General features: G+C 30.9%; 1 protein-coding gene across 1 annotated transcript; it reads right to left on the bottom strand.

The window, feature by feature from the left end:
- Nucleotides 1-10,436: 10,436 nt before the first annotated feature.
- Nucleotides 10,437-27,001, bottom strand: LOC105457402 (unconventional myosin-IXa). The gene is made up of 17 exons (XM_011702043.1): nt 26,401-27,001; nt 19,315-19,671; nt 18,616-18,902; nt 16,568-16,739; nt 16,325-16,497; nt 15,933-16,092; nt 15,700-15,816; nt 15,266-15,501; nt 14,402-14,591; nt 13,778-14,055; nt 13,267-13,456; nt 12,870-13,041; nt 12,321-12,532; nt 11,834-12,096; nt 11,355-11,630; nt 10,938-11,037; nt 10,437-10,651 (listed from the first exon to the last, which is right to left on the bottom strand). The coding sequence occupies exons 1-17, from the start codon at nt 26,489-26,491 to the stop codon at nt 10,494-10,496; spliced, it is 3,432 nt and encodes a 1,143-aa protein (XP_011700345.1). The 5' UTR covers nt 26,492-27,001; the 3' UTR covers nt 10,437-10,493.
- Nucleotides 27,002-27,236: the final 235 nt, after the last annotated feature.

Below are 27,236 nucleotides of genomic sequence, written 5' to 3'. Positions count from 1 at the left end.
GCGTTATTCATGGCCAAATTCTAGTCCCAAAATCTAATTCTCATTCAGATATCATACATTTGACGTAAAAATAGATACCCATCGTATAATTATATTTAAGATTATGTGGTATTATATTATGGCAGAATGTTGAACACCACATTAATGATAGAATTTATTGTAGGATATCGTAATATTGAAAATTAATAGTGTCCCTGTGACATTTAACGCCACATTTCTGTCAATGTAATATAAAAGTGGGACTTTGGCATTGTGCGCGGTGAAAACGTAGTCATTATTGACAAACAATGAGCCGCTCATTGGTGTTCGACCTTCCACTTCTCTCGAAGGCTTGCAAAATATACATTCCTTTAAACTCACTTAAATAATAAGTAGTAAAATAAAACAGGAAAGGACACGATATTGTTTATTATTCTGAACAAGTTTTATCAAAACGTATTGCAAATGTGTGTGTATTTTACAACGCGGAAATAATGAAAGTGAGGCTGATAATTCAATTGTAGTAAATTATGATTAGCACATTCAGTTTGCCGGATTGTTAAATATATTCTATAATAAAAATTACATAATTGAAAAGTGTAATTTTTGTGATGATTGGACTTTGTAAAAACGAGCTTCTCTCAATCGGCCAGGCTCCACATAACGAAGGAGAATATTAAATTTTGCACAGATATTTCTAGTCAGCTTCGTTCTCGTTTTTCCGAAAAATTTCGAAACGTGCGTCGTACGATACTAAAGTCCACAGAGTTGGGAACACCTGGAAAGGACTTAAAGAGTTTACTTCCTTGATCTTCCAGCGAGAACTTTCCGCGAGATAACGTGTTTCGTTTCGGTAAGACGATATTTATGTCACTCCCCCTCCTGCCCACAGTCAAAGCGCCTCGAGTGAGTTCACGGAAGTTGGAATATCCTGCGCGTTTCTCGGCCAAAATACTTTCTCGGAATTGTACTCGAGAATGGTGAGGCGATCGCCATCGATCTCAGCCAGACAAAATGGAAATATCCTCTTGGCGGCCGTTTCGTGGCGAGGCGAGACGAAAATCGGGGTTGACTTATATATTTAGAATCCTTCATCTTCGCATCAGTGAACGAAAATTAAAAATAAGTTCCAACACTTTTAAATTTTTGAGAATTCGATAGGGTCAATATTTGAAAACTTGTCAAGAACTGCATTTTTGGTGTAAAACAAAAAATTGAATTTTATTTTAGAGCAGAAACACAAAAGCATATTTGAAGAATATAATCTGTTAAAAGTATAGATGATTGCTTTTTCTAAGAAACAAAAAAGAATATACGTTGTGCGGGTGCAAATCGAGGGAATCGAGTGTGTTAAATTAGAAGAACGATTTATTATATACCTCAAAAAGAATTGTTCCATAAAATTTTTTTCAAGTATTTTATAACATATAATTTTTGATCTGTTACAAAATAATAATATTTTAAGTATAATTTGTACATTCGTAATATATTTATCTGAGAACAGTTGTTGGACAAAAATAGAAATGAATATGAATCGCTAAAATTATCGCGTTCCCAACTATTACAACATTGTTTATAATTTAAGTAAAACCTTAAAAAAAAAAACGCGTGAAATAGAAGGTCCCTTGATAATTCAATGGGCGGCCATTCTAGCTGTTTTATACGATTCGTATTCTTTAACGCAAGTAAATTTAAGGTAGCAAAAAGCGTCAATGTGTACAGCCTGATTTTTTTGTTTCTCAAAAGCAATAGCATATCTAAATGATCATTCATATCATTGCTCAGAATATAAATGTTTAAAAAAAATGAAAAGGAGCGAATATAAAGAAGTTGTGAGTTTCCAAGAATCCAGGGGCACTTTCATTTAAATGAAATTAGTATAAAAATTATTGAAAGAATTAATAACCAAGGATCTAGAATCATGTTTTTCTAGAATCTGGAAACTCATTTGTATAAATTTCACACAATCTGTTTAAATAAATCTATTTTTAACTTTTTAAATAAATTTTAAAGTAATTTGCGGGGATTTGATATATTGGACAGTAAAATTTAGAAATCTAAGGATTCATCATCGATTTATAATACGCTCTATAGATGAAATATATAAGACCCAGAATATACATAAATTAAGGATACATAAAGTTTACAAATTTAATTCCTCAAGGATACGAAATTAAGCTCCTCTAAAAATCCAAAATCCCTGGAATCGAATCTAAAAGTGAATCTAAAGATGTACTTTTAATTTCCAAAATTTGGAATCTCTGATTTCAGTACCTGGTATTAAAGAATCTCTTTAATTTTAAGAAGTGTGATGGTTTCGAAAACTTAGAAGATTATTAAAATTTTAATACATTAAGTCAATTGAAGATTTACCGACAATTAATAATTCCCGGAATTATTATATCGAAACGAGGAAATCAGGCACTTAAGAAATTATCCTTGACACAAGATTATTGAAGATTGTAAGAATGAAGGTTTTTTCACAGACTTTTATAGCATATCGAAAGTATATTGGTATAATATACTTTACCAGACTAGAGATCAACATAAATAACTTTACTGGCTATTGCTCTTATTTATTTAAAACAAATTATTTATATTGCTAAATAATACATTTTTTATATAGGTACAGAAACTTGCAGTATTTCAATATCTTGTAGTACTTCACGACTAAATTTCTTTTTTTCAATATTTTTTCATACATTTATTCTTTACAATTCTGTTCTATTTATAATAATAATGATAATAATAATGATAATGTTAATGATAATGATGATGATGATGACGATGATGATAATAATAATAATAATCAGAAAGCGACCTGGAACGGGTAACCATCGCGATGTGGTCCTTGCCTTGTAGCTTCGGAAGCTACAAGACAAATCTTTAAACAATAATGATAATGATAATAATAATAATATTTTAACTACTAATAGATTTTTGTATTATAAATTCTACTATCATGTCTGGCGTGTGTTATAAAAGCCTGTGATTTTCTTTTTCTGTATAAATACGAGTGTCTCCCATCGAGATTGTTGAATGTTGTATAGGGTGGACGTACAATAATAAGATTGCGGTTAAGTAGACATATCAACGAAGTCATGTACTATTGATTGTATCCGTTTATCACTTCCCGAACATTTCTTGCGCTTCTCGAGCCGAATCGGAACGATTTTTCATCATTTTTTCATCGCAGTTTGCTTAAATTCGAGTTTGTCACGATCGTTTTGCATCACAAACAATTATTGGGTAATTACTTATTTTCAGGATATTTAATCGACGATTTTAATCTTGATGTAAAGTATGCTCGATGAAATATTCTTTAAAATAAATAACTGATAATTATTAATTGTATCAACACTTTATTACATACATACAGCAACTATATAATTATTATATTCGAGGTTTTAGAATTAGAATTAGATTGAAAATAATTAGAAATGACAATTCTATTAAATTTTTCTCTTATCTGTGTGAATAATATTAAATAATTTATATAAATAAACTAATTAATGTTTTATATCTGCAAAACTACTTGCACCCTGATGCAATCTAATCTTTAATATCGCAGAAAATGGCGGCGGGGATATTAGTACAGGTGAATTATTACGTCCGTTTTGGATCGATGGAGCGCATCTCGCATAAACGCGCGTAAGCGACTGTTATTAACAAGTTATTAACATAATTATTATTAACGAACTAAGTTGGACGTCGAAAATTTTATTAGGATGGATTCGTTCACGCGCGGAATGCATATTTTTTTAATAATTTAGAGTGAATTGTTAAGTATATTGGAGGAATGTGACGGAAACCTTCCACTTTATTTTCCCTAAGTTTACAGCAAATTTGTATATTGATGAGTTACCAAATAAACAAAAGCAGTTAGAACAACGAATGAGCTGTTATTTATTCTTTATCCTATTTCTTAAAAATTAATTTATTATATTTGGATTTCAGAATATTAATAAATACATAAATAAATAACTTTATTATTATAAAAAATTCAAATTCTTGAAGTTAATATTTAGATTATAATTTATAGTCGTATATAAATGCGTGCATTACAATGAAATAAAGAGTAATTTTTGGATCCTTGCGACAAAATAACTAATAAAAATTAAAATAAAATATTTTAAATCGGAAATGCAGTTGATTTCTTCTGCATTCATATTTGCAAATCGTTTTATTTATTTTGATGACTTTTCTATGTGTAGAAAATTCACAATCAGACTGCCAATTTTAACACATCCTGTATCACAAGCTTCTGGAACGTAGCGCGTGATTTACGTGCGGTAAGCCCCGCGAGCGAAATGGAGGAGATCTTCGACCGGAAGACAGATCAGAAAAGTTTCGCGAGGCAATCACGAGACGTGGATATTGGGACTGCCGATAAAAATGACAAAGTCTCGAAACTTTTTGTTCGTCTTGCCGTCCCTCAGCTCTGTGAAAACCTACTTTTGTCGTTTCCAGTCACGAAGCTGCGCGATTCTTTTGAATTTCTTTAGAACTCCAATCGTGCAGTCGTAAATTATGTATCGAAACGCAAAGAAAAGATTTCTTTTAGATTGTATTTACTGCCGACTACGATATCGCTAGTTCAAGAACATCTAAAACAACTAGTGCAACTTCATGTGTTAGAACAGTTAGAACATTAAGAACGTCAAGTATACGTTTCTCAAATACCTATCATAGTAACAAATCATCACAAAGAGGAACAGGATTTTAAGTCTTATAATAAATTTGGATATATTGGATTTTCGGTTGTTGTTTGAAATTTTCTATAATTTTTCTATAATTACAATATATATAAACTTCAAAAAACAAAATTACTATTTTTATCAATAATTAATTTTAATTGATTTAAAATATTTAAATGGAAAATAATAATAATCAACAGTAACAGTTAATAAAAAAAATGTCTGTCTGTAATAAAAAAAAAAAATTAATAAAAGAAATAATAATAGTGGAAATCAATTTTTTTTTACTATAAAATATGTCTACATACCAAATGTCTATAAAATATAAACTTATGAAGCAAATTTAAATAGGACTATTGTATAAAGTAATGTTGGATGCGGATTAAAAAGGATTTTGGAAAAGCGATTATTGATCAACAACACAAACATCTCCGAGTGTGTTTTATGCTGTTTATTGGTTTTTCATCGTTGCACGCTTCGTCAAATAGCGTGAATTATCATTGTGCTCGGCCGATTGTACACAACGTCCAAAAAAATCGAAACCGATAAAAATGAATCGAAGATTTGACGCGTACTCGTCAATACCGTTCAAATTTTTTAGCAATGGCTTTATCAATTGCTCGCGTTATGGGGGTTACGATATCGGGGGTTACGATATGCTATGCTTTGTGTTACAAAAATTTTATCTGAGTATTTGCAGATGTCGTCCACCGCAATGTTCAAAACATTACATGCTAAATTTTACGTACATTTTTAAGTTTTATTTTTTACATGTATTCTTTTCAATCCATGAAATTTTTAATCTTTATCACTATTAACCTTCGTATTACAGATTGTCGTCAGATATAAAATAGCGATACACGTATACGCTTTAACGTAATTGAAATTACAGCTTATCCATGCGCGATGGCGACGTTGGACAGTGACGCCAGTGTTGGTTGCGGCTTGATAGCGGGATTTTTGTAACGACGCCGCTTGTTTGCGTGTCGCGACACCCAGGGAAAAGGGCGCGATCGAATTTGAAACAAGCGCACTCGCCGACACATACACGTGACCGGGGCCGAAATAACGTCGACCGCCACCATTTGCATTTCAATCGGTCGTCTATCGTCCTCCAACATGCCGACGCAATCGCCTTGCAGGACGCCCGGCCTTTCGACACATTTATTGCATTCGCCACAGCTGTTTGCTGCGCGAGAAATTAATCTTTTTACGCTCAACTTTTATATACGTATATGAATGCGGTATTGATCGACCTTTTCATTTAAATAAAATCCTTTTAGTTTTTATTCTATAAAGACAAATATTTTACGTATACCTATTATTTTATTGTAAAAATATACTGATTTTTTAAAAGATAATTTTGTTTTTTATTAATATTTCTTTAAATGGGGGTAGCTTTGTAAAACTCTTTATAAAAATACCAATTAATCTCATCTGTTTCTTTTATGATGTATTAGATCAAAATGTAATAAAATTAAATTATGTTTAAAATCAATAAGAATTGTGTATAATATTTAATATTTCAAGTGTTAGGGTATTTAATAATGGTTTATGTTTATGTTTTCTGCTTCTCGCGCGCCCGCGCGTGCGTACACATATGCACACAGAATATACATATAATAATACGTTATTATTATTATTTGTGAAAAGACTTTAAAACTTCACATTTCTAAAAATTTTTCTTGATGTTTAATTTATAAACATCGACCGATCAGCATTAAATTCAACTATCGTCAATATTTTCTGGGCATATATTAAAAGAGCATTCCAAACAGCCGCACGAAAGCAGAAGATGAAAAAAAAGGAAGAGGACAGGGTGAAAAATTTAATATTCGCGATATTATGCAGTTTTTGATTGGCGGAGTCTCGCGAGAGATTCGCGAATTCGTTCTTACGTCTGCCGACGTTCTACGGAACAATCGAGCTTTTGTGGCAAGTTCGAAAGCTTGACGGCTGCACGAATTGGTTATTAAAGGCGAAAGACGATGCACCTGCCGCTGCTACTCTCGCTGCACAACTTAAGCTGTCCGTTGCAGTTGTGTAATACCTAGTTGCAGCAGACAAAATAAAGTGCTATTATTGAAATGCAAATTACATGAAAATTACTAAATTATGTTAAAATTAAAAAGAATTGTTTTTCTTATTTATTGTGATAGAATATATACGACAGAAGCATACACAATTAAATATTATAGACTAATGAGAATTTATATACCTACATAATTCAACATACTTGTAATCTGAACAATTGATCAGAGAAATAAACAACGAAAAATATGATAAACTAAAAATTGAAAAATATTTTCGCAGAAATTGCTCTGTATGACTCCAATTGATTTCTCGTTCTATAGTTCGCCTAAGGTGTCAGAGTCGATCGCAGTAGCTTTCCGTCTGTTAGGATTTCTCGGGATTCCCCCGGCGATGGCGGAAGCGGGTCAGTCGGGTGCATTCGAGCGGATCGCGACGGTCGAACGACGATGTCCGAGGCATTGCGATTCAATATCGTTATCTTCGTAGCTTTCACAGAGCGAGAAACACATATCTGCGTCGTACACGTTCCGGCGCGGCGCGGCGCTTGGAAGCCCTGGTGTTATAGAATACACGATCTCGTTCCTCATTCCTGGTTTTGCTCTTCTCGCTTTCTGCGAGAATTTCATGTTCCCCTTTCCCCAAGATGTACAATGCATTCCGTTGATGTAACTTATTCAGAAGAACTTTTTGGTAGTGCCAATTTGGGGCTGAACAATATATTACTTACATTTAAAGTGAAATTAAATTGAAAATGATTTTATAAATTAAAAATATTATTCTTTATATCTTTTACATTAATCTAAGATACACGTTTTCTTATTTATAATACATATAAATAAAATATTCAATCCGTATCGTATTGTTTTTAATTTTCAGCTATGAACTTATAAAATATTACTGGATCGTAAAAAATATTTGAATAAAGCCCAAAATATTATTTTGTACACTATGTTTAATATTGTTCAAAATAATCAAGCAATTATTTCCATTTTATAATTGCAATACTGATACCTTAATTATCTCTTTTGTTTTTTATTCTAAAATCGCACTTTTCTAAAGAATGTATCTTATACATTTAAATAATTAAAAAAATTTGAATTATACTATTTTTTAAAATTCTAACAAGTATTGTAAATATATGGATATAAAATTACTTTACTAGTTTCTGTAAATACGTGGTGTACGTCAACGTCGACGCTCCAAGGCCAGCTTAAAGATCTGTTTACGTAAGAACACAGAAGAGGAACGCGACGGTTCTTCTCTATCTCGCGTCTCGCTATAAAGCTCCTTCCGTTCGTGAGATGAATTCCGCGGTACGTGTTTAGCGTTGCGCATCAAAGTCAGTGCATTCCAACATACAGGTAAGCTCAAAACGCAAGATCCTAGAATTTTCAATTTCTTGAATTCCTAATTTTTCCTTTCTAGGGGTGTGCAATTCTTTTACACCACGAGAAATACAATTTTCTTTTATGTACATTTGTAAAGTTACAAATTTTTGTTAGTAATTTTTTTTGTTATTAGAAACAAAATCTTTTATAATTTGTACATTTAAATGTTCTTAATATACGGAGAAAGTTTTTCTTATAAATTTCATTTTTCTGAATCTTTGAATTGTATAGATACTTATTTTAACCATTCACCTTCATTTTAAGTTATTTGTATTTTTTCTGTTTAAATTTTTATCCATAATTTATTCAGTTTACTGAATACGCGTTACATATATGTTAGAAAAAATAAAACATATTTAAATGAAAAATCTAAATTTATTTTAATTCGATTAAAAAGATAATGGTGTGAAAATGGAAAAGAATTCGATGACAACGATTATAATTGCTCTTTCTTCAAAGATGCATATACTTCATTTTTATATTCTTCAACGCATACAATTGCTTATACATATGTATATATGTATATATATTTGCATTATATTGTTCTGGTATCTGAAACCACATTCTCGATTCAATTGAAACTTTATATACAGCTTCGTACACTTTCCAAAGACATCAATGTACTACATTAATGCATGCTTGTAAATTTTTAATTGATTATTATTCTTTGATTCTTCTTTGAGTCCTAGACTCGACAAATGAACGAGAATTATATATATCTACAAAATTGATCTTTCTGTGGTGACAGTATCAGATTCTGTATATATATAATATCATGACTATAATTATTCTATAAACTAGCATAAATCTTATAATACAGATATATTATTGTGGCAGTGTTCTCTAATTGGTACTAAAAATTTAAAACAAATACTGTTGGTAAAAAATATTACAATAAAATCATATATTCTCTTTTTAACATATGAGAGAGAGAGAGAGAGAGAGAGAGAGAGAGAGAGAGAGAGAGAGAGAAAGAGAGAGGAAAAAGAAGAAAGAGAGAAAAGAAGAAAGGAAAAAAGAAAAATATTCTATATATTTATATAAGTTACTTGAATAAACCGTAACCTGCTGCAAGTGTACATATTATATTTATTATTTTCGAAAATATTTCTACATGTAAGTCTGTAAAGTACTTGATAAAAATAAAATTGTAAGCCATACATATTTTGATTATTTTAAATAAAATTATTTTAATAAAATAAAAAAAAATTAAATGTACTTATTAATTACCATTTATTACCATTTAAAATGTTGTTAATAATAAGTGTAACAAAAGATTAATTGCCAATTTAATGAAAGAATTAGAGTGAATCGTGAAAGAATTAGAATCCGTGCGTGATTATCATTTTATGTGAAAATATTATGATTTATTGAAAATGCTAATTAACATTTAATTAAATCTATTTTCTGTCAATCTTGTACATATTTCTTAATATAAACGGCAAACAACTAGAAAACATATACTATATTTCATTTGACTTTAACTTATTATCCTTGCATTTTTGGCTTATACTTTCCTTATCAGGCACCTTAGACTTCTTCGCGAGAATCTTATCTACATGGAAGACGAACAGCTTAGGGTAAGTCAGTATGCCGTGTCTGAAATGAGCGATAAGCACGGCCGCTGTGACTTCCGCGTTAAGCTCGTTTAACAGGAGGTGTAATTAATTAGAGGACGAAGTTCACTGTCCTTTATAGCTGACTCCACCGCGAGTGATGCCGCCGGCGCTCTCTTAATACTAATCACCTATCCTAACTTTTGCCGGCGTACTCTGAGATGATCTTATGGCAATTAATTGGCAGAAGGGAGACGACAGGGATGATCGAGATCAAGTAAACTCACATGGAAAGAATACAACAGATGAGTTCTACAGAATTTTTGGAAAAAATTTAAGCTTTATCAGTCCTTTATGCCCAAATTCATTTTCCTTTTAGGAGAAAATGATAAATCCATACGAAAAATAATAAGTAATAAAATAAAATAAAATTTATAATCAAATATAATCGATTTTTGAAAGGGCTAAATATTATTTATTGTTAATCTTTCAAGCTTATTTAATTTAGGAGATCGATATATATATATATATATATCAACATATTCATGCATATATATATATACATATATATGCATGTATATGTTTATTTTATGCAGATTTTGTTCCGAAATTAGATAAGTTCATAGAGAATTAATAAATTTAGAATGATATAAGAATTTTATTTATATCAGAAATATAAGATAGTAAAATTTCTTCTTACGTTTGCGACTATTTTTATACAAATGCTTCTCTATGGAGAAATTTAATTAAATATAAATTTGTTGAAGAAAAGAGTATTATAAATAATGTTTTCTCAAGTCTTTAAAAGTGGAGTCAAATAAATAATATCATGAACGTCATCAAACATTAATATTACAAGGTTTCAATTCCATGAATTGATACGGCACATGTAATGTAGAATTATTGTGCTCTACAATAAGATGGCCTCGTCTGGGCGACGCACCTACGACTAAAACTGTTTCTCCTTTCAACAGGACTACTTCACCTTCGCCCTCTTCTGAAAATTATGTATTAAATTATACTTAAATAATATTCATTATAAAATTTTGTTACGTAATTATTATTTCAGATTTAAAATAAAAATTTTAAATCAATGATCTAGGAGTCTATTAAATATCTCAAAATTGATTTAATATTAATAAATTTAATAAAAAATAAATTTTTGATAAATAAATATATATATCCTTTATAATTGTAAACTAATAGCTAATTGTGTATACTTTTGTTTTATATTATTAATACTTTACCTACCAAAAAAACCGATTTTAAATAACATTTCCTACCTGGAAAAGGCATTTTCATAATTCTGGTTTGCGGGTAACCAAGTTTTGTGTTTCCGGTCACGGTATAGGATCTACTAGGAGGGACAGGTGGCGGTCGCTCCTGTATGATAAAAGAAGGATTATATTAAGTTAGAAAGTTTTCTCTCGCAACATTTTGCGATAAATTTGCGCAAAATTTGCGATTCTAGTTAAAATACTAAAGTATTAAACGTTATAACTCTTCGTTATCTTATACAATGAATCTAGATTCAAAAAGTATAAAATGAAATCAGAGAAAAAGGAAAAAATATATAAATTATATCCCTTTTCCTGAATTACATATTAATTTCTTTTTATTATTATCTATCTCTATTTTTATATTTTATTAAACTTTATATTTTTCTCTTGTGAAAAGATTGGTATTATTTAGATGCTTACTAAATCTAATCCAAAAAGTGTACAAGTTTGTTGGATCATCTTCTGATCGGCACATTTCTCCGAAGGATCGGGAGGGGGTGTGCCAGCGATTGGTTGCGGTCTTGGACGAGTGCCAGTTCCAGTTCCTGTACCAGCAGTGACATTCCTCTGAACGGTTCCGGTATTGGTTCCGGTAGGTGGTTGTTGAGGTTTCTTCTGACCAATGCCAGATGTTACTCCTAGGGTTGTCCTTCTCAAAGGCCATCTTTTTCGTACGCGCCATCCTCTCCACACAGTCTGGAAATAAAATTAAAACAAATTTCATTTTTCTTCTTCCGGAAACAATTATATCAAATGTTACACTTCAGTTTCATATATTATCTATAATAAAGTTAAGAAAAACTTTTTTCATTGAATAAATATAAAAGAGTATAAAAGAGAAAAGATGGTTTGTATTAAAAAAAAGGAAAATGTTTTAGAAAAAGATAAAGTATGCCTGCCTGTATTGCTGTAGCTGCTTTTCTTCGTGTTTCCGCCCGTAGATTTTCGAGCTGCTGCCTGATACCTTCGCTGAGAAAAATATGCCGTTTGCCGACGGCCCAGCTAGTGCTAGCACCAAACTTACTCTTTAGCTGCTGCGCATTTTGTAAAATCAATTTCGTGTCCTCGACAGCCTGCTCTTCGGCGCGACGCAGTTGTTTGAAGGGTGCGATCAACCTATATCTCGCATTGAAGGCTTTAAATCGCATCCTGTGCGGATATCCTGTATGAGTGATAAATATTAGCTTCAAAATCTTATTGTAATTAATTTTAATTGAATGGTGTCGTTTTACATATTTATAATTATTGCATACTGTGTTTCTCTTTAACTTTGATTTATTTATTGTAATTAAACTTTGTTATTATTATGTGAATATATGTATATAAAGATTTTCTTAATAAATTGAAACTTTTTAATTAATTAAATTAAAAATTTTGCTGTCTTACCTCCCGCCATGAGGTTCACTGTTTCCAGAACCTGCAATGAACGTATCTGGCGCATCGTAACTCCCCTGTCGAGGTGCAGCGGCGTCTCGGTGCTATTGCTACGGATGCATCTGACGAAGTGCGGTCTAGCATGGACAAGGGTCCTCAAGAGATTATCTAACCTCGTATGAAAGTCCTGTGTCAACGTCGATATTGGCTCGTCTCCGTTTAAACTGTGAAGAACAACTTTTACTTTCTTTTTGCGTACTTCTTTTAAATTTCACAATCAGCTTATCACGATCAATTATTAATAAAAGGTGTTATTAAAATAATTTATACTACAATAAAAAATTATTTGCGCCCGTTTCAAGTTTATCACTAATAAAGATGTTTTGGAAAGTATACAATTCAAATTTTTATAGAAAAAAGGAAAAAAAGAATTATTTGAAGTTAAACATGGAAAAAATGATTTTCTTTAATAAATTATCACAGCATTAATAATATTTATCGAAATTTAATATACTAAATACAATTTTTATATTTTAGTGTCACATTGATTATAATACTTACAGGTCGGTGTGAGAAGTTGGCGATATCCGGAAACTCACGCCTCTTGGTACAGTATCGCTCGCGTATAACGCTTTCAACTCGCTACCGAATAAGTGGGTAGCAAAACCGAAACTGCAAGTATGTTTGTAAAAGACCGCCACCAAGTCATCGGGGACAACATCCTTATTTGTATCTTTAAATAATGAAACGATTAAATTTTTGATGATTGCATACAATGGTACCCGCTTAAATTTATATATATCAATGATTATTACAATCATTATATTTAACGGTAATATATCACGTAAATTGTTACACTTTGTTTTATTATCACTTTAATTATTAATTAATTATTCACATAGATCCTATAATATTCCTAAGTCATTATGAAATGCAATAAGAGCGAAATTATATGTACCTAAGAAGTCTGAAGTGTCGTAAGTGACTCTTCCTGCGAAGTGCTGAATACCGAAGGATCTGCAGTCAACGGTCCTTGGTTCGAATAACCGAGGATTTTGCTTGTGCTGCACCTTCACTTTGGCAACGTAACTTTCTGCAGTTCCGTGTATAGAGCCTTCTACGTCTAACATACTTAGCAATCCAGTACGCTGTAAATTAATAAACATATATATTTAATTAACACATGAAATAATCACACCTTTAATTAATTAGAGAAATTTAACAGCCAAACTGCAGAGGAATTTTTTATTTCAGTATCAAGATACTTTTTTATATTTAAAATATATAAAATTTAGAAAACTTGGCGTTTCCTGATTTATCAACACTAATTATTTTCAATGTAAACGCAGTATTGAAAAATTTCAAGAAACAACTATTTATATTAATTAACAAGTTTATTTGAATACGTAATATATTTAAATAAGCAACGATTCTTGGATTGTTAGCTGAATCCGATACAAAGAGCTTACCAAGGAAGAAATGAGATCAATGCATGGCACGTTGTCGACATAGTCAACTTCGACGTCGCATCGAATGCCTTCGTCGCGGCAACTCTCGATGGAGCTCTTGAATATGTGAGTGTTGTAGAAGTGCTGCATCGTCTCCGCGCAAAGATTGATGCAGAGGTGCTCTAGCTGGCTCGGCTTAGGATCCTCAAACCCGAACATGTCCAGGATGCCGATGAAACCGTCTGTGGCGTGTCGCACGGCGTTATTCAGGGCAGTCATGCTTCTGGATCCTGTCCCCCCTGAAAAATCTCTTATTTTACTTTTTGTATTACACACACACACACACGCACACACACACACACACACACATTAAAAAGTAGGAAGTTTATGTCATAGTTCTGAAATAATAATTATTGTGTATCATATCTAAATAAATTTAAGCTTTTCTCACAGCAAATATTAACTGTTTCAAATTAATTACTTAATTCTTAATTATAATAATAATAATTATTATTATTCTGTTTTACTTAGTAATAGCATAACAAGAGTGTATAATTATGTAATTCCATAATATTATTTGTCAACTATTAAATTGTAATTAAAACGATATTAAATTTGTTGTAATAAAACTGTTATAATAAAAACCTGCTGAGCTGCCAATGGTAGAGGCGTGTTGGCTAGTAACATCCGCTTGATTATGAACAGACTCGTTGGAATCCGACGAAAGGGTGCCGAGAGTCGAACCAAGTCTCTTCAAACTGTTAGCTCGTCTTACTATTGTAGCTACAGTACGGCAATAAAGTGCTTTTGCCAGCGAATCCCTGGTCATGTTAGACTGCACAAACAAACATTTTTTAATATTATAAAATAATGTTTGGTTATAAGATTGAGTAATTAATTTTTTCATACATTTGGTTCTTTTATTATCTATTCAATTGAAAACAAACTTGTAATAAAGAGAAAATATGTAATTTTTTAAATGTTTTTGCTACTTATTATTTTGTTAAATAAAAATTAACCGATAAAAAATGTTTTAACCTTTTACAGTAAATCTTTTGCAATTAAAGAATTAAATTAGATATCAAATATCCTAAAGTAAAATTAAAAACAAAACAAAATAACCAATAAATCAATTTTTATTTTATGTTTCGAGAATTATGATATAAAGTATTTGCAGAAAAATTAATATGTAGAATTTTGACATATCTAATAACCCAAATAAGTAAAATGTCAAAATTAGAATTGTAGAATTTGAGTATCACCACTGAACTTAATATTTGAAAAGTATAATATATGTGAGATCAATAATTTGTGCGAAAGAATTATCTACTCATGAAAATATTAAGGTTCTTTATAACTGAAGAATTCAATTATTTAATGTTTTAAGAGTCAAAATTTGTGGCATGTTAGGAATTCTAAGAATTTCTCAATTCGCAAATATTAATTTACAACAAGATGAAACATTACTCATCACTGTTTCATCTCATAAAGAAAGTCTGATAGCCGTACCATGTTGGCGTCGCAGACGGATTTAACGAGCTGGCCGCGCGCATTGTGAGTCCTCGAGGTGAGCCCTCGTAACAAGGCTGGCGGAGGAACTCCCAGGAGTGTAGCTACGGAAGATAATTCGTTCTCACCAATTACGCCCACTTCCATACCAGGACGATCTGTGAAGCCGACGTTCCCCAGGATGAGCACCGCTGCTAGCACTCTTACGACATCCAAAAATGGAATGCCTAAAACGCCTGGGGAAATATGAAAGATAAAGGATTATGGAAAATTTGATGTGTTTTTCTTGCAAAAACTTTAATCAATATTAGAAATGAAAAAAATTGGAAAATTAAATCTCTTCTGTAGAAGCTGAGTTACTTATATCACAAGAGAAATTGCTGATTTATCGAATTTTATTAGAGTTAAATTTTACATTGTTTTTTCCATGTTACCTAAACAAGCTTTCCACGCTTGAAACCGAATGGCATCTTCAGTTTCATCTTGTCGCGTATCGCCATGTAGAAGGTATCTCAGATTTTTGAGATTATATCCCTCCAAACTTAATTTAGCTGCAACAATTATTATTATGAATGTAATTTATTTCTTAACAATGAATTATTATTAATCGATTTTTATACAAAATTTTAAATTATATATAATAACGTTATTATAATAATTGCATTACCTCGCTCATCGTGAGACAATCCAGCTAACATCTGATAAAATATATGGTAGTTTTTCTCATCTGGTAATGGTCTGATTACTCTTGTCTGGTCTAGGAAATAACAATGAATTTTTGTTCTGTACAAAGCACCATCCGTCACCTGAACTTCAATGAAATGACCCTAAAGATATAATAAAATTGTTTTAATATTCGTATTACTAATTGTCAATAAACAATGTCGTTTTTACTATTACCATTACATACTTTATTTATTATTTACAATACCTCTAATTTTAATAGTTTAGCATTGCTTTATTATAAACTCTCCCTCTATTTGTAATTTTATTTCGCTTCCCTCTTTCTCTTGCCTTTTGTCGTCTTCTATCTCATACATTTCGAAGCAAACTACTTACTATCCTTGAACTCTCTGAGTTTGTGGCGGTTTTCGCTGAGCCCAAGGATCTGAGGACCGTAAAGGCTGCCGCTAGGTGTTTGAAAGCGTCCGTTTCAGGTCCGCCGCCGGCGACGTCGAAGAGTTGCCTAAGTAATAGCATCGAAGCGTACGTTTTTCCGGAACCGCTTGTCCCTGCGGAAGAAGTTCTAGAAATCTTCACTCTTGAAAAACGAAAGAAGATAGAGTTTGTTAAGAGTCTTACCAGAAAGAATAATCGCCTGCGGATACCCGGTCTCCGATTGCTGTCTTACGGCTTCCTGGACGACCTTGTTCAGCTGAGGTGCTAATGGTACCGACCTGGTACTCGTTAAAGTTAATGGATTTCCAACGTCTGTATAAGGATTTACGCAAACCAATATGGGACCCACGTTTGTCTGGAATAATATTTCCATTTTTTGTTTAATGGATCAAATTTTCTTATAAGATATTATTACTTCTATTATATTGGAACTTTGAAGAAGTAAGATGTTTGAGTTTTTAGCTTCTGTATAGTCCTATCTCTTTAAACAACAACTTATTTCTCTTATCAATAATAATCTATTTCAAGACTTATAATCTTTTTATAATATAAGTTTAAAATTTTTTAAAAATCTTTGCAGAAAAGAGCCATAAATCAGAGATAGTAACTCATCAAAAGTTTCAAATATATGTATGTTCAGATCCACATAATATATATTAAATTTTTTTATTCTTTTTTTTAAAAGAATAAGAAAGTTATACTTGATTAATATTTAATGAATAACTCTAATGGTGACCAATTTACAATCTTTAATTTATATTTATAACTAAAAGAAATTGTGTATTTAATTGATTAAAGATATCGATCAAAAATTTGTAAAATTCTATTTAAATATAAAAGTTCAAATCTGATAAATTGCTTAGTAAATTTATATAAGTATGCAATCAATTTGCTTTTTGCAATTGAATTGAAGGTATCCAATCAACCGCAATCGATGAGAAAAAAGATCTTCGCTTGCCTGGGGAATCTAGATCAGGGAGAAATCAAGAGTTTCTCAATAAACTGCCTAAACGAGGAACAGTCTCAAAGAAACCGAACGTTTCGTATAAAAAGTCGATAGGCTGCTGTACAAAGAATCGTCCATCATGATGAACGACATATGAGATATTGTGGTACATGCGAAATTTTATTTATAACTAGAGAAATCGAACACTTAGTGTGTAAGTTTCGACTAAATTTAAATAAATAAATAAATAAATAAATTGCAGATAAAGTTTATGTTCATTGATTAATGAATTTTGCTAAATTGGTGGTATTTATACTTTTAATACATATATAACTTTTTTAAATATTAATATAAATATTTTTTTATGTTAAAATCTAATTAGTAAAAATTAAAAATATTTGCAAAGTAGTTGAAGCAATAATTATCGTTAAAGAAAATTATATATGGTTGATGAGAAATCCGATCAATTATATAACATAGAGAAAATATGAAAATTAAAGCCAGTCTGGCCGATCACATCGGAATGCGAGCGTGCGTGCCACCTGTGCGTGGGTTTCTTGTGGCAGGGTGGCATGCACGAACCAGTCGAGAGACAGGGTGAATTCTTAATGGCGGTGTATTGGCCGTACTGTGTGTGTTACGTTATTGCGGGCACCAACACCAACATAACGCTCCGAGTACTTACGAATATGATTCGAGACCGCCTCTTTGCATTCCGCTCTGGTACAATCACGTCATTCGAATGTGTATGCACACGTGTGTGTATATATGTGATTCATGAATGATTGGTTTTTGAAATTTAAGCATTTAGATTTTAAAATTGTGCAAGAAAAAAAATTTTTATGACTCATAGCCATGTATCGTATTTACATTTTCGTTATATAGTTAAACATTAAATGTTTACTTAAATGAATTAAATGTAATTTTTATATTATCAAAATATAACTCAAAATTATATAAATTATATAAACTCAACTCTGAATATTTAATGTGTATAGAAATTTGGAATAGTCTTTTGTATATTTTTGTCTAAGTTTAATCAATTTAATATTTTTCTAAGCAAGCTTATTTCATCTAATAATAGCTAATACAACTGACATATAGCAAAGTACAATTTGTTCTTAATCAATCCATCAACGATTATTAAATTTATGCACTTTTGATTTGATTATCTTATCTCTTGATTTATATCTTTTATGAAGAACTTAGATGTCTAAGTTTTTGAAAGCAATTTTCAAGTTATCTACTTTTACTTATCTATTTTTAACAAAAGCATTGATCTTACATGATATTGCTTGGCGCAGAAGCGAGCTTGAAGACATTTAAGTACTGCATCTTCTGTAAGAGGTCCAGGTAGATGAATGAGGTCGTCGAAGGCCGTGGAAGTCGCAGGGCCGGGTGAAGACGCGGTGGTTTTTGGGAGGCATCGATGCTGGTTTTGATTACTTTTAACATTTTTTACGTCGGCAATGATGCTGGAGATCGGCGGCGATCGAAGGCATCCCAACGCCGTCACGCAAGATACTATCCCATCGTCAGGTACTCCATTGTGTCGTTTTGAAGGATCTAGTTCTAAACACAACGAAAAATTTAGAAAATAATTTTCTTTTAATTATTATAATAATACTATTAATACTATTAATTACTATTAATTATAGTAAACTGTCATTTTTAGTGATTTATAGACATGTTTATTTATTTGGTATTTGAAAGGATGGTATATAATTTTTTTAATGTAGCAGAAAGAAGATAGCATATTTTGGGATGTTATAGTTACATACAATTAGTTAATAGATAGAGTCTATTTGTTATTCTGAAAATTGCAATAGAATTTTTTTGAGATTCTATAAATGTTAAATAATTAACATTTTTATATAATAAAGATTAAATAATTCAAATTTTCATATAATAAGGATTTATAACCAATTATCCGTAAAATCGTAATACAAGGTTACGGTAATGGAATAAATGTTCATGCACTAACCAGATATTAAATTATTTGTCGTGGTTGAGTTATGGTTAAGTGTGTTTGCACCAGCATGATTGACATGCGGATGAACAATCACGGAAGCTGTCAATGTGTGACCCGCAGGATGACCGATTCCATGAGGTACTGTGCCACTGGGTGGTAGGGTAGTTCTCGGGGGTACTGCGGGTGCAGGCGAAGCGGGTCCGCCACCTTTTTCGGGACTCTTCGATAGGGGTCCGGAGCTACCGCCCGTCGGCCCTGATGTGTTCGCCGGTTGGCTTACGTGCAGCCGGTTCCTCAGGGTCACCAGTTCCGTGCTGAGGCTCCGCAAACGCTGCTGTAGGTGCACCGCTTCGTTCGATGAGGAAGCATCTTCAAGAACCAAACAGGTCACTTCTTTAAGATACGATAATATCAATGTAGTTGTGAAGTGTGTAGAATGTGATAGTACTTTAAGACATTACTGTCTCTCCCTCTCCCCTAACTAGAATATAAATAAAATTGCAAAAATTAAAGTATTATGACAAAATGCTTTTTATTTTAGACATGTAGGATTTTTTATAATTTTGAAAATGTGATTGATATTTTTCTTTAATAATTTATATTAAGTTATAAATGTATTGAAATTTAATAAAATATTTCTTCTCTTCTTTTGGTTCATATTTTAATGAATAATATTATTTAATATCTTTTAGAAGCATTTTTTCATGAGTTACAATCGTTAAAAAAAGAATTTTCTAAGAATTTTTTAATTAAAGATATGGAAATAGGATATATTTTCTACTTGTATTATATTTTTTTCTGATCTCGTTTCAAGGTTCTCGTTCTCAACTTTATTTCTTATTATCGTTTTTATCCGTCGCGCTTGTGCGCGTTCTCTCAAGTCGTGTACAGCTCTTGGGGTACCGTTAATCTAAGATACAATAGCGGATAAGTTGAAATGGAGGAGGCAGCGCTCTCGATGGACTCCAAGATTTCTCTTCGTCACCTAAGGGAAGCTGAGCGCTGTTGCACTCGATTGTGTAGTCACGTACATACCATGCGACTGACCAATGTATTATGGTTGCTGAATATGAGCTCTCCAAGGTATTATCTTGATAGTAGGTATTTTCGAAAATATTTTAAGACTTTTATTCTTCGAAACATATTTCTTGAAAAGTATATACAAATCAAGTGCACGCAAAAATTAATTGGTTTATACACATAAATTAAATGATCTTTTTGTTTATTTTTATATAAAAATAAATATTGTAAAATCTGTTAAAAAACTCCGTTGATATTATATTAAATCATAGAGAAATAAAATAATTTGTTATATAAAACTATGAACAGTAAAGTAGAATTATTCATAAAGTCATAAACAGTGAAATGGAATTATTTATAAAGTCATGAATTAGTTTTAGCAATCTCTACGAGCTAACGATGTAGTTAATGAATCTAGAAACTTATTGTTACGTGAATACAATATAATATGCATAAATGTATTATGTATACAAACTAGACTTTAATAACAATAATAGTAATTTACGCCATCTATTTTATTTATTAATTTAGTTGAAAAATTATATTAATTAAACATCAACCTTCATTATCATAAAATGACAATTAGTATTAATCTAATAGCTTATATTTTTAATTTTTATTTGTAAACGTAATAGAGAAAAGACTTATGTTTTAATATATATAAAATTTTCTTTCCTTTTATAATAAAATGAAACTTTCCTTGAGTTAATTGAACATTATAATTAATTCTTAGTTTTATTTAATTTTACTTTACTCCGCTCAATTAAAATATTTAATTAACTATATGGCCATCATTTAAAGATTTCTTCATTAAAAAATAATCAATTATTTATATTTTGCAAACACAAGCTGCGATCTAGTCCAGGACTATAATAAGTGAATTGATTTTTTTGCATATGGTGTTTATAGACAATACAATATAGATAGCTAGATCAGTCATTAGCCAAAATTGATTATCGACCTGAAACTGCGTTTCTATCTCAACATTTTCTACAATTGATTCTAAATACGATCGAAAGTGTTTCTTCGGAATGCTCTTTTTTTTTTCTTTTTACGGACTAAGTTAGGACTCTTGGCCGGATGACACACGATCCGATGCTCAGTTTGTACCGGGAAAACCTGGTCTCGTTGTTTCATACCAACTTCCGGATACGAGATTAGTTACATAACCGGTTTTCCGGAACTATGAAGTAAGTTGTTTAATGCGTGTGGCACTTTATTTTTGCTCTGTTCTTGCGAGAGAGTCAATTCAATGTGGGATCATTTTAGCATCCAAAGCCTTTGTTGATTATAATAATGCTCATTGATGTTGAATCATGTGGAACAGCCAACGTATTGATTCAATGGAAAGACATTATAGCCACAAGGTTATACATGTTATAACAGACATGATTACAATAAACAAACAAAAATATTTCATGCTATTTATATTAATAGTTGAAAAATACTGTTAATCGCACGATAAATTGTTTCTATAGGAAAGTAATGGAAACTCGCGAAAAAAAATGAAACATTGTAATGGAAGACGTAGAAATAAAAGCTATAATATTCATGTTTTTATTGCTTTAATAAAATATATTATAAAATAATTCAAAAAAAATGAAATCGTTCTGCGCGCCTATATTATAAATAATAATAAATAATAAGAGACAATAACAGGCACAGTGTAAGAGTAACAAAAACCTTATTTTTCTGACTTTCCAAGCAACTTGTAACCGGACAGGTCCTACTCCGCGGGGATTAAACTGCGCAGGTACCTTCGGAAGCTGAATGCTCCTTCGAGAAGAAAACAGGTTCTTTTTAGTCTTATCCTTTTCACGGCACCGCCTACACTCTGTTCGTCTTAACTTTTTCGACTAATGTTTCATCGACCTATCGGTATAGGTCACTGCTGACCTTCTCTCAAATATTAATTTGCCTTTCTTTCTAACTCTGAGATTTCATAACTCTTTGAATTTATTTTCTTAAATTCATTGAGTCTTTAAATGGAATCTGATTTGTGTGTATTTCCATTTCAAAAATTAGATAATTATTAACAAAAGATTATGTTATCTTTATTATTGTTATATACAAATTATGCATGTAAAATGTATACGATGTAAATTTTAATTATAATTATTCGTACATTATAATATCCATCATCTATATAAATTATTATAGTGTTATTGTATAATTTTCCTACATGTTCAACAATATTAAATTGTGTGTGTGTGTGTGTGTGTGTGTGTGTGTGTGCGCGTGTGTAAGAGAAAGAGAAAGAGAGAGAGAGACAGAAAAAGAGAAAGATTCTATATTTATTTATAATATGTATTTTAAGATTCTCTTTTATATATAATACAACTTTTTCTTTCTAGAAATATGTTTTTTATTTAAATGTTTATAACATGAGAAAAATTATCACACATTATGTTTAACATAAATTTAATGTATGTACAAGATTAAATTAAAACTACAGAAATAAAATTAAAAGAAATTAATAAATAAATTGGATACAGAAACTTTATATTATGACTATAAACATTTATAAAATCTGAACAACAAGAATATGCTGAGACTATCCCAAAATACAAATATAGTTTAAAAAAACTGAGACTCTATAGGGCTAGAAAATCTTAAAAGAATAAAGATAAAATAAGAAAAAAGGAAACAAAGTAAGTATTAAGTGCACCGTTATGCTTCGGCATAGCCAAAGAGATAACGAAAGGGATGAATTAATCGCGGCAGGTACTCTGCATTCCTCTCTTGTACGCGCAGATTACCGAATCGCGGTGAAATTAATGGCGACGCCCGCACGTATGTCGAAACTTAATTCGTAATTAGACGCGGAGGCTTATCTTAACACGTGATCCATTTACAAATTTGGTTGATGGGTTTTTTTTCTAGAAAATTTGTGCAATAGTTCGTCGTTATTTTTGTGATAAAACTTTAATTAAATTAAGCACAAAAATAACATTTTATTTCGTCTGGTCTATTTTTCCATCGTATTAAAGATATTCTATATAAAACAAATTTAAAAAAATAAAATATTTTAAAAATTTCTCTTATTTTTTTGAAATTATTGTAGGAGTTAAAAATTAAGAAGAATTAATATAACTTTTGATAATTCATAAAACAGTAATAATCACTCAAAAAAGATTATTTTTTGCAAGGCTTGAGTTGCAGTTTGATGCACCAAAAACTCGTCAATACAAATTACATTTTCAAACATTGCAAAAGACAAGTAAAGATGATCGAAAAATGTAAAGAGTTTTTAAAATAATGTTTCCAGAAAATGAAAAGATGCTACAGAGTATATGAAATAAATAAGTGACTGTCAGATCCATGTGTCGAGTCTTGATAAAATGATAATTTCCCACGATGCCAATTCACCGCGGAACTTTGTAAATGTAACTTCACGAAGTGGCAATAAACGTAATGATCTTGAGTATTATCACAACAAGAAGTCCTATCTAGGATATACATAAATTGTACATATGCAACATGTATCCATAATCCGATTTAATCTTTCTACTCATGAGTTCTATTGAATGTGTTTAATTATTTAATCAGTATTATTTACTTCTTCGATTTTGTGTACACACGCACAAAGTTATGAGTTTGAATCTTTTAAGCACTAAGCATATTTATATCATTTTGATTCCTAAATAAATATACACACATAAATACTATACATGCAGTGCAACACAATATAATCTATACGAACTAGTCATTTGCTTTCGTACTTTTCACGCACACGTGTGCTTACAGCACATGGGAGCAGTTGCAGCTGGATACACCAGTTTAGGCCATTGCCCTGTATAAATCCCAGCGAGAAAAGATCTTCGTCATTGCCAATCAACGTAACAAGAAATATTTGTTTGTCCACATCAATGTTTACATAATTTTTTATAAACGTAATAATTTATAAAATAGAATTTTCAAATTTTTTAATAAAATTGTAAAATGAAACTTCCCTGACAATTCACACATTTCAAACAAATTTATTTAAATAAAAATGCTAAACGTAAAAAAGGTTAAAGAATTGTAGAAATATTATTTTTAACAATAATAATTTTTAATATTAATTAACATGTGCGCAATGTAAATATTTTAGAACTATAAAAGTTCTAAATTAAATTTGAATTAAGAATTTTAAGGGTATTCTAAATATTTTCTATGTTTTCTAATTAGAATTAAATTTTATAATATAATTATAATTAATAATTACAATCATATTATGTACGGCGTATATAATTAAATTATTTATCAGTTTTATATAATTTTTCTTGCTTAAAGAAGTTAATAATGACAAAGAAGTGGAAGGAATTTTAATAATATCTCATCTTCCCACTCCTTCCATCTAATTACTCAAGAAGCCCGTAATTGTGAAGGACGCGCTATAATGAAACAATAGCTGTAAGGATGTCTTAGAGTGCAGAATAATGACGCTTCCGAGTTGGGAAACAATCGAGTAAAAAGTTATCTTGATCTTGTGGCTCCTTCCATTTTTTCAAAAATTTTTAAAAATATATTTAATACTCTCAAAGTTTAAAACTTCAGCATATATTTTTGGAATATAGATGTTATTATTAATATGCGTGTGCGTGTGTGTTCACCGTTTACAAAACAATTTATAAAACAGTCTACATATTCAGATTTGGGTTTTTTTCAATAATAATAAGATATATTTTTAAAATTATTTAAAATTACATAAGATGCTTAAAAAAAATGTATAATTGATTTTTAACTTTATAATTTTATTATTTATTTATTTTTAGATTGATAAATTATTTGCACGTAGATAAATAAAATTAATGTTAAAAGCTTTTAAATCAATATTTAAGTTAAACATTATATTTATTCAGAATTAAATTAAAAATCAAATATTAAAAATTGTATTTAAAATTATTTAAAAACTTTAAATTATTAGCTCAAAATTAAAACAAAATAGAATTTTATATATATTTTTTCTATTTTAAAATTTAATCACATTATCATCTTAAATTTTAATTTAAAAGCAATAGATATCTGAACATTTTATTGATTACAAGAAATTGGCCGCAAATTCAAAGGACGTATAGTAGCAGTGAAAATACATAAATATAATCGTTTATAGCAGCATAATGCAGACGATACAGATTTCAGATTCCGGGCATCGCATAAATTTTTTATGAGAGACTTTAATCTCTGGGTACAGTTAAGAATGCTGGAAGGTAATCAAGGAAGAACAGCCGCGAAGATATAAAGAAATTGTATTACTTTAACTGTAAAGCGTAGGCAACTTTTATAATGACCATCGCAACTCTTCATTTTCAGCATAGCAGGACCGTACCAAGTGCTTTGCAGCATGTTTATGTAGTTAAAATCTAACGGTTTATATATTTAAATCTTCATTACTAAATAAAATAATCCATTAACTACCTAGTGCAATTCATAAAATAAAAAGATTAAAATTTCTATTACTGTGGAAACTAATGAGTAAAAGTACTTTGGGAAAAGATTTTTAAATCAAAACTTTTACATATTATTTTCGTAAACTTAAATGTTTATATACATATGATAAACTATAGCTTTTTCTAAAGCTTTATATATTTCAAGAAACGAACTTCTGGAAGTTACATAAATTAAACTTGAAAATTATAAATTATTAAATTCAAAGATTTAAGACTTTATAAATTTAGAAATTGTTAAAGTTATAAAAATTAGATATGCATTAATAAAGTAAAGATTCCAAAGTTAAAAAATAGATTTTAAAAATTTAGAAAATGACAGGTAATTGATGTACTTTAACGTGTAAAAATGTCGTAAATTTCAAAATAGAGATAATGTAGCACGCGTGCACGCTATGTATATTATAATGAATATAAAAGAGAACACATATTACATATAAAAGAGAAAATATTGTATAGATTTTAGAATGCAAACACGCAAAAAATGCGATGTTGAAAATCTAATATGAAGATACATAAAATTTATAAAGAATGAAACAAAATTAATCTTAAAATTGGAGGATTATATAAAAGTTTTAGTAATCAAGAAAAATGTTCGAGGTCGTAAAAATCAATAGGAAGATGCTGTCATAGCTTCGCAACTTTGTACCTTGTAGCTTTTTCTCGGTCTCCCAGAACTTCTGTAGCTCGGTAAAATACTTGTCCAATATGAAGACTTTGGAGAGACCGAGGGTAGCCATTTCAGGTGTTCGAGTCTTAATCTCGTGCGGAATTTTCCTTACTAAGCTTCCCGCTTAGATTTTTAATCTAACGTTTTTGCGGATTTAACATGACAGGACATCTCGGAGTTCCCGCGTCTTCGTGTCCTCGGAGCACTCGTCGCCGCACTCACACATCTTCCACCGTAAATTTTTTAATGTCACACTCAACTTTACATCACATTGCACTAAAATGATTATTTGATCCAAGGATTTTTACACTAAAGATTAAAATGCTTGAGAAATTTCGGATAAACAAGTTGCAGATGAAATTTTCAACACTGCAGGATATTCGAGACAGATATATTACGATAATCAGATCCACGAACGTCTCTCGATCAATCCGGATAAATGTGATAACTTGACATAATTTTTTACATGTGTAAACTTTCGATAAACAGCCTAAGAACTTTTGAACATGCGAAGACTGTCGAGTAGTCGCGTTCAACTGGGCGTCATTGTTGCCTGAGACCCACCTTCTGGGCCTTATTTCTCCTAAAGCGTCTTCGCCGTAACTCCAGCAGGTAAGAGCTGCAAAGCTTACCTAGTCCTCAGGTAGTTAGGTGGAAGGTACCACGGGCATGCCGGGGTCCAGGATATCTGCCGAGTGGAGTTGGAGGGAGATAGGAGGTAAAGTGGAGAGAGAGAGGAGAGGACTGGTCTCTCCGGCTGGACCGCTCTGCACGAGGCTGTGGAAAAATGACTGCGGCCCTAGACTCACCTTAGG

The sequence above is a fragment of the Wasmannia auropunctata genome, unplaced genomic scaffold (genome assembly GCF_000956235.1).
Source record: "Wasmannia auropunctata unplaced genomic scaffold, wasmannia.A_1.0 LD335244.1, whole genome shotgun sequence".
NCBI lineage: Eukaryota > Metazoa > Arthropoda > Insecta > Hymenoptera > Formicidae > Wasmannia > Wasmannia auropunctata.
This window is presented reverse-complemented; position numbering and strand designations above follow the sequence as displayed.

Bases quoted from the DNA above. Each gene is read 5' to 3' on its own strand.
- LOC105457402 (XM_011702043.1), bottom strand. From the start codon at position 26,491: ATGGCTACCCTCGGTCTCTCCAAAGTCTTCATATTGGACAAGTATTTT. The intron at 19,672-26,400 runs GTACAAAGTTGC...TGGTTCTTGAAG, and splicing joins GACCGAGAAAAAGCTACAAG to ATGCTTCCTCATCGAACGAA. The intron at 14,056-14,401 runs GTTTTTATTATA...GAGATTTTTCAG, and splicing joins TACCATTGGCAGCTCAGCAG to GGGGGACAGGATCCAGAAGC.